Below are 9795 nucleotides of genomic sequence, written 5' to 3'. Positions count from 1 at the left end.
GGTAAAGGGGATGAGTGGTTTGGGAATGTCTTGGGAGTAAAGTCAGGGGTTAGTGAGAGGACAAGAGCAAGGGAAGGAGTAGCAGTACTCCTGAAACAGGAGTTGTGGGACTATGTGATAGAATGTAAGAAAGTAAATTCTCGATTAATATGGGTAAAACTGAAAGTTCATGGAGAGAGATGGGTGATTATTGGTGCATATGCACCTGGGCATGAGAAGAAAGATCATGAGAGGCAAGTGTTTTGGGAGCAGCTGAATGAGTGTGTTAGTGGTTTTGATGCAGGAGACCATGTTATAGTGATGGGTAATTTGAATGCAAAGGTGAGTAATGTGGCAGTTGAGGGAATAATTGGTATATATGGGGTGTTCAGTGTTGTAAATGGAAATGGTGAAGAGCTTGTAGATTTATGTGCTGAAAAAGGACTGGTGATTGGGAATACCTGGTTTAAAAAGCGAGATATACATAAGTATACGTATGTAAGTAGAAGAGATGGCCAGAGAGCGTTATTGGATTAAGTGTTAATTGACAGGCGCGCGAAAGAGAGACTTTTGGATGATAATGTGCTGAGAGGTGCAACTGGAGGGATGTCTGATCATTATCTTCTGGAGGCTAAGGTGAAGATTTGTATGGGTTTTCAGAAAAGAAGAGTAAATGTTGGGGTGAAGAGGGAGGTGAGAGTAAGTGAGTTTGGGAAGGAGACTTGTGTGAGGAAGTACCAGGAGAGACTGAGTACAGAATAGAAAAAGGTGAGAACAATGGAAGTAATGGGAGTGGGGGAGGAATGGGATGTATTTAGGGAATCAGTGATGGATTGCGCAAAAGATGCTTGTGGCATGAGAAGATTGGGAGGTGGGTTGATTAGAAAGGGTAATGAGTGGTGGGATGAAGAAGTAAGATTATTAGTGAAAGAGAAGAGAGAGGCATTTGGACGATTTTTGCAGGGGAAAAATGCAATTGAGTGGGAGATGTATAAAAGAAAGAGACAGGAGGTCAAAAGACAGGTGCGAGAGGTGAAAAAGAGGGCAAATCAGAGTTGGGGTGAGAGAGTATCATTAAATTTTGGGGAGAATAAAAAGATGTTCTGGAAGGAGGTAAATAAGATGCGTAAGACAAGGGAGCAAATGGGAACTTCAGTGAAGGGCACAAATGGGGAAGTGATAACAAGTACTGGTGATGTGAGAAGGAGATAGAGTGAGTATTTTGAAGGTTTGTTGAATGTGTTTGATGATAGAGTTCTTCTTGGAAAAACAATCAAATAACTGAAAATTGATATGAAGAATAACGTTATTACCGTTATTAACATAACATGAATGCTGTTCACCATCAGGACTTAATATAAGAGGTATCCATTATCCATATCAATCGAATCATGCCTCCCTGCATTACTGTGATCTCTAGGACATTTACTATTTATAAGGTAGCTATCCCTCCCACCCTCTATCACTAACCCTGGGTCTATCGGTCTCAAACAAAAACTGAAGGTAGAGGGATCCAGGTGGTCGTTCACAAATAACAACCCTGGAGAAGAAACACATTTCTTGAATCGTTGGGTCTGATATACTCAAGGATAGTGTTATAGGATTATGGAACCTCAGATCCTAAGCGTTAGACTACCTAGTGCTATACTAATGCAAGCGTATTTCGACCCTTCTCGAGATGTAGTGGTAATGAATAGCATATATAGATGTGTATGTCTGAGACTTTTCATGTGGGATTCACACCACGGAAATCAAGATGTAAGAATTCGCTCATAAATCTATTTTACTTAGCCTGGAAATGATATCCATCTCAGAAAAAGAAAGAAAGATGGTTATGAATTTATTTTGTTCAGTCAATGAAATTATCAATAATAGAAAATTAAGGAATAAATCTTTACGCTTCTGTACTAGAAGACACTATGTATGTGATTTACCAAGTTTGAGGGAAAGACTGAGCAGACTGTGGTCTACCACCACGTCATGCATATGAACTGAGAATTAGGGACAGGAAGACGAAAAAGAAGTTATTAGGGACAGGAAGACGAAAAAGAAGTTGCATGGCACAATTAGCGATCGTGTATGCTATAAGGGGGTAATAGCATGAACGGAGATGCAGAAACTTACAGAGCAATTCTGTGCTTCGATTCTACTTTGAATGGGCCTCTTTAAGATATATAGGAAGATGGAGATAGATATTTCTGAGACACAGTTCATAATAAAAGAAAATGTACCTCACGAGGAAACCTTTTACAAGATAGAGTACAATAAAGCCACCATCCCTTTAAGTATCTTTTAATGTTAATTGAGACCGGGGAGGAACAGCTGGGCTGACTGTGGACCGACTGTTACAATCAGGATTTGAACCTATGTGCTCTTTCGGCAGCCCGTGAATGCGCCACCGTCAGGAACGCTCTCCGGTACTCCACGGAGGTCCATGTATATGAATTTCTTTCTTATATTTCAGTCATATAAAACTAGGTAAAGATCACAGTAACTAACAACATTAGAAGCTCAAAACGACAAGAAAAACAAAATATCTGATCCGGTATATACATCACAAATCACTACCATTTTCGTGTTTCACTGAATTTGAATTTGTAAAACAGTCATGTTAAACAACTAAAGCAGCAACTGTTCTGAATAAACTATTTGTCCCAAGGACTTAGGCCACCAAGCGGCACTCTGGGGCATCGGAGTGTTCGAGGTAACAGTTAACGGCCAGGACGCAAACTTGACGCAAGTTCAGCTCTCCAGGGTAATCAGCCAGGCTCGGCAGGTGGGTCATTCTCATTTCAGACCTGAGACAAATAGGTCATCCGCACATTAATGTTCAAGTTAGGGTAAGTGACTCTCACGATGTATTAAGCAGGTTACTCTTCACCCTACCTACTGCCCTGGAAGGTAAGTTACCATCACATTGTAAGTGAAAGAAGTTACATCACTCCCTCATAGCTGCTGAGGTATGTATCTCACAGTAATATTGTTAGTACGCTCACTCACTCATTACTATTGAGATTGATTGTTGAGACAATTCACATTACAAATTACCAATTTGATGAAAGAGTCACATTTTCATTACTACTGAGGTGGGTAGGTAACTTCAACATCTTTACTAAATAGGTTGAGAACTTTCACATTATGGGTCGAACATTCACGTTGATATCGAGGCATGTAAATCATATCTTCATAATAGTGAGGTGGAGGGAGAAGTTAAATCATTCTTATCACGGTAACCGTCACCACCAGCTACGTCAGTTGTCATGGTGCGTGACGGTGGTGGTGGTGAGCGACGACCCAGCCTTCCTCGCCGCCTTCGCCCACTGGTCCCTCAAGGGCCGCCTCCTGGTGTGGTCCACCAGGCTCCTCGTCCTCACCCGCCTGCAGCTAACAGACGTGCAGGGTCTCTTGAGCAGCCACTGGACCTTCGTTATGATGAACACCATGTTACTTACCCTGGAAAATACAAAAGGACAACCAAGGTAAAGTCTACTTCAGTTTCTTGAATATAAACCTTGTTTATTATCCTTGGAGATAGGGTAGAAAGAATACTTCCCATGAATTCCTCACGTTTCGTAGAAGGCGACTAAAGGGGACTGGAGCGGGGGGCTGGAAACCCTTCCCTCCTTGTATTTTCACTTTCTAAAAGGGGAAACAGAAGGCTCAGACTGGGGTGTCTGAATGTGTGTGGATGTAACCAAGATGAGAAAAAAGAAGGGATAGGTAGTATTTTTCAGGAAAGGAACATCGATGTTTTGGTTCTGAGTGAAACGAAGCTCAAGGGTATAGGGGAAGAGTGGTTTGGGAATGTCTGGGGAGTAAAGTCAGGGGTTAGTGACAGGACAAGAGAGAGCGAAGGATTAGCACTACTGAAACAGGAGTGGTTTGGGTATGTGAAAGAATGCAAGAAAGTAAACTCTAGATTGATATGGGTAAAACTGAAAGTGGAGGGAGAGAGATGGGTGATTATTGGTGCATTTGAACCTGGGTACGAGAAGAACGATCATGAGAGGCAAGTGTTTTGGGAGCAGCTGAGTGAGTGTGTTAGTAGTTCTGATGCACGAGACAGGGTTATAGTGATGGGTGATTTGAATACAAAGGTGAGTAATGTGGCAGTTGAGCAAATAATTGGTGTACATGAGGTGTTCAGTGTTGTAAATGGAAATGGTGAGGAGCTTGTAGATTTATGAGCTGAAAAAGGACTAGTGATAGGGAATATCTGGTTTAAAAAGAGAGATATACATAAGTATACGTATGTAAGTAGGAAAGATGGCCAGAGAGCGTTACTGGATTACGTGTTACTTGATAGGCGCGCGGAAGAGACATTTGTATGTTAATATGCTGAGAGATGAAACTGGAGGGATGTCTTTACATTATCTTGTGGAGGCGAAAGTGAAGGTTTGTAGAGGTTTTCAGAAAAGAAGAGATAATGTTGGGATAAAGAGAGTGGTGAGAGTAAGTGAGCTTGGGATGGACACATGTGTGAGGAAGTACCAGGAGAAACTAAGTACAGAATGGAAAAAGGTGAGAACAAAGGACTTAAGGGGAGTGGGGGAGGAATGGGATGTATTTAGAGAAGCAGTGACGGCTTGCTCAAGGGATGCTTGTGGCATGAGAAACGAGGGAGATGGGCAGATTAGAAAGGGTAGTGAGTGGTGGGATGAGAAGTAAGATAATTAGTGAAAGAGAAGAGAGAGGCATTTGGACGATTTCTGCAGGGAAATAGTGCAAATGAGTGGGAGATGTATAAAAGAAAGAGACAGGAGGTGAAGGGAAAGGTGCAAAAGGCGGAAAAGTGGGCAAATGAGAGTTGGGGTGAGAGAGTATCATTAAATTTTAGGGAGAGTAAAGAGATGTTTTGGAAGGAGGTATATAATGTGCGTAAGACAAGGGAATCAATGGGAACTTCAGTGAAGTGGTCTGATGGGGATATGATAACAAGTAGTGACGATGTGAGAAAGAGATGGAGTGAGTATTTTGAAGGTTTGTTAAATGTCTTTGGTGATAGAGCGGCAAATATAGGGTGTTTTGGTTTAGGTGGTGTGCAAAATGAGAGGGTTAGGGAGAATGATTTGGTAAACAGAGAAGAGGCAGTATAAGCTTTGCAGAAGATGAAAGCCGGCAAGGCAGCAGATTTGGATGGTATTGCACTGAAATTTATTAAAAAAGGGGGTGACTGTATTGTTCACTGATTGGTGAGGTTATTTAATGTATGTATGACTCATGGTGAGGTGCCTGAGGATTGGCGGAATACTTGCATAGTGCCATTGTACAAAGACAAAGGATATAAAAGTGAGTGCTTAAATTAAAGAGGTATAAGTTTGTTGAGTATTCCCGGGAAAATATATGGGAGGGTATTGATTGAGAGGATAAAGGCATGTACAGAGCATCAGATTGGCGAAGAGCAGTGTGGTTTCAGAAGTGGTAGAGTTTCTGTGGATCAGGTGTTTGCTTTGAGGAATGTATATGAGAAATGCTTAGAAAAGCAAATGGATTTGTATGTAGCATTTTTGGATCTAGAGAACGCATTTGATAGAGTTGATAGAGATGCACTGTGAAAGGTAATAAGAATATATGGTGTGGGAGGCAAGTTGTTAGATGCAGTGAAAAGTTTTGATCGAGGATGTAAGTCATGTGTACGTGTAGGAAAAAAAAAAGAAAAATATATATATATATATATATATATATATATATAAATATATATATATATATATATATATATATATATATATATATATATATATATATATATATATATATATATATATATATATATATATATATATATATATATATATATATATATATGTATATATATATATATATAAATATATATATATATATATATATATATATATATATATATATATATATATATATATATATATATATATATATATATATATATATATATATATATTTTTTTTTTTTTTTTTTTTTTTTTTATACCTTGTCGCTGTCTCCCGCGTCTGCGAGGTAGCGCAAGGAAACAGACGAAAGAAATGGCCCAACCCCCCCCCATACACATGTACATACACACGTCCACACACGCAAATATACATACCTACACAGCTTTCCATGGTTTACCCCGGACGCCTCACATGCCCTGATTCAATCCACTGTATGTACTTCAATCCACTGTATGTACTTGTGTATGGGGGTGGGTCGGGCCATTTCTTTCGTCTGTTTCCTTGCGCTACTTCGCAAACGCGGGAGACAGCGACAAAGCAAAATAGATAAATATATATATATATATATATATATATATATATATATATATATATATATTTTTTTTTTTTTTTTTTTTTTTTTTTTTTTTTATACTTTGTCGCTGTCTCCCGCGTTTGCGAGGTAGCGCAAGGAAACAGACAAAAGAAATGGCCCAACCCACCCCCCCCATACACATGTACATACACACGTCCACACACGCAAATATACATACCTACACAGCTTTCCATGGTTTACCCCAGACGCTTCACATGCCTTGATTCACTCCACTGACAGCACGTCAACCCCTGTATACCACATCGCTCCAATTCACTCTATTCCTTGCCCTCCTTACACCCTCCTGCATGTTCAGGCCCCGATCACACAAAATCTTTTTCACTCCATCTTTCCACCTCCAATTTGGTCTCCCTCTTCTCCTCGTTCCCTCCACCTCCGACACATATATCCTCTTGGTCAATCTTTCCTCACTCATTCTCTCCATGTGACCAAACCATTTCAAAACACCCTCTTCTGCTCTCTCAACCACGCTCTTTTTATTTCCACACATCTCTCTTACCCTTACGTTACTTACTCGATCAAACCACCTCACACCACACATTGTCCTCAAACATCTCATTTCCAGCACATCCATCCTCCTGCGCACAACTCTATCCATAGCCCACGCCTCGCAACCATACAACATTGTTGGAACCACTATTCCTTCAAACATACCCATTTTTGCTTTCCGAGATACTGTTCTCGACTTCCACACATTTTTCAAGGCTCCCAAAATTTTCGCCCCCTCCCCCACCCTATGATCCACTTCCGCTTCCATGGTTCCATCCGCTGACAGATCCACTCCCAGATATCTATATATATATATATATATATATATATATATATATATATATATATATATATATATATATATATATATATATATATATATATATATATATATATATATATATATATATATATATATATATTTATATATATATATACATATATATATATATATATATATATATATATATATATATATATATATATATATATATATATATATATATATATTTATCTATTTTGCTTTGTCGCTGTCTCCCGCGTTTGCGAAGTAGCGCAAGGAAACAGACGAAAGAAATGGCCCGACCCACCCCCATACACAAGTACATACATACACGTCCACACACGCAAATATACATACCTAAACATCTCAATGTACACATATATATACACAAACACACACATACATATATACCCATGCACAGAATTCACATTGCCTTTATTCATTCCCATCGCCACCTCGCCACACGTGGAATACCATCCCCCTCCCCCTCATATGTGCGAGGTAGCGCTGGGAAAAGACAACAAAGGCCCCATTCGTTTACACTCAGTCTCTAGCTGTCATGCAATAATGCCTGAAACCACACCTCCCTTTCCACATCGAGGCCCCACACAACTTTCCATGGTTTACCCCAGACGCTTCACACGCCCTGATTCAATCCACTGACAGCACGTCAAATCCGGTATACCACAACGATCCAATTCACTCTAATCCTTGCCCGCCTTTCACCCTCCTGCATGTTCAGGCCCCGATCACTCAAAATCTTTTTCACTCCATCTTTCCACCTCCAATTTGGTCTCCCACTTCTCCTCGTTCCCTCCAACTCCGACACATATGTCCTCTTGGTCAATCTTTCCTCACTCATTCTCTCCATGTGCCCAAACCATTTCAAAACACCCTCTTCTGCTCTCTCAACCACGCTCTTTTTATTTCCACACATCTCTCTTACCCTTACATTACTTACTCGATCAAACCACCTCACACCACACATTGTCCTCAAACATCTCATTTCCAGCACATCCACCTCCTGCGCACAACTCTATCCATAGCCCACGCCTCGCAACCATACAACATTGTTGGAACCACTATTCCTTCAAACATACCCATTTTTGCTTTCCGAGATAATGTTCTCGACTTCCACACATTCTTCAAGGCTCCCAGGATTTTCGCCCCCTCCCTCACCCTATGATTCACTTCCGCTTCCATGGTTCCATCCGCTGCCAGATCCACTCCCAGATATCTAAAACACTTTACTTCCTCCAGTTTTTCTCCATTCAAACTTACCTCCCAATTGACTTGACCCTCAACCCTACTGTACCTAATAACCTTGCCCTAATTTACATTTACTCTTAACTTTCTTCTTTCACACACTTTCCCAAACTCAGTCACCAGCTTATGCATTTTATCACATGAATCAGCCACCAGCGATGTATCATCAGCGAACATCAACTGACTCACTTCCGAAGCTCTCTCATCCACAACAGACTTCATACTTGCCCCTTTTTCCAAAACTCTTGCATTAACCTCCCTAATAACCCCATCCATAAACAAATTAAACAACCATGGAGACATCACACACCCCTGCCGCAAAACCTACATTCACTGAGAACCAATCACTTTCCTCTCTTCCTACACGTACACATGCCTTACATCCTCGATTAAAACTTTTCACTGCTTCTAACAACTTGCCTCCCACACCATATAGTCTTAATACCTTCCACAGAGCATCTCTATCAACTCTATCATATGCCTTCTCCAGATCCATAAATGCTACATACAAATCCATTTGCTTTTCTAAGTATTTCTCACATACATTATTCAAAGTAAACACCTGATCCACACATCCTCTACCACTTCTGAAACCACACTGCTCTTCCCCAATCTGATGCTCTGTACATGCCTTCACCCTCTCAATCAATACCCTCCCATATAATTTACCAGGAATACTCAACAAACTTATACCTCTGTAATTTGAGCAATCACTCTTATCCGCTTTGCCTTTGTACAATGGCACTATGCACGCATTCCGCCAATCCTCAGGCACCTTACCATGAGTCATACATACATTAAATAACCTTACCAACCAGTCACTAATTCAGTCACCCCGTTTTTTTAATAGATTCCACTGCAATACCATCCAAACCTGCTGCATTGCCTGCTTTCATCTTCCACAAAGCTTTTACTACCTCTTCTCTGTTTACCAAATCATTTTCCCTAACCCTCTCACTTTGCACATCACCTCGACCAAAACACCCTATATCTGCCACTCTATCGTCAAAGACATTCAACAAACCTTCAAAATACTCACTCCATCTCCTTCTCATATCACCACTACTTGTTATCAACGCCATTACCGCCCTTCACTGAAGTTCTCATTTGCTCCCTTGTCTTACGCACTTTATTTACCTCCTTCCAGAACATCTTTTTATTCTCCCTGAAATTTAATGATACTCTCTCACCCCAACTCTCATTTGCCCTCTTTTTCACCTCTTGCACCTTTCTCTTGACCTCCTGTCTCTTTCTTTTATACATCTCCCACTCAATTACATTTTTTCCCTGCAAAAATCGTCCAAATGCCTCTTTCTTCTCTTTCACTGATAATCTTACTTCTTCATCCCACCACTCACTACCCTATCTAATCAACCCACCACCCACGCTTCTCATGCCACAAGCATCTTTTCGCAATCCATCACTGATTCCCTAAATATATCCCATTCCTCCCCCACTCCCCTTACTTCCATTGTTCTCACCTTTTTCCATTCTGT

General features: G+C 40.4%; 1 protein-coding gene across 1 annotated transcript in view; it reads left to right on the top strand.

The window, feature by feature from the left end:
* Positions 1-9795, top strand: part of LOC139753928 (ionotropic receptor 21a-like) — a 150800-nt gene that overhangs the window by 39461 nt on the left and 101544 nt on the right. Inside the window, exons 2-3 of the mRNA XM_071670886.1 lie at positions 2639-2755; positions 3226-3458. Coding sequence (XP_071526987.1) covers positions 2639-2755; positions 3226-3458 — 350 coding nt within the window. The remainder of the gene's footprint in view (positions 1-2638; positions 2756-3225; positions 3459-9795) is intronic.

The sequence above is a fragment of the Panulirus ornatus genome, chromosome 16 (assembly GCF_036320965.1).
Source record: "Panulirus ornatus isolate Po-2019 chromosome 16, ASM3632096v1, whole genome shotgun sequence".
Lineage (NCBI taxonomy): Eukaryota > Metazoa > Arthropoda > Malacostraca > Decapoda > Palinuridae > Panulirus > Panulirus ornatus.
This window is presented reverse-complemented; position numbering and strand designations above follow the sequence as displayed.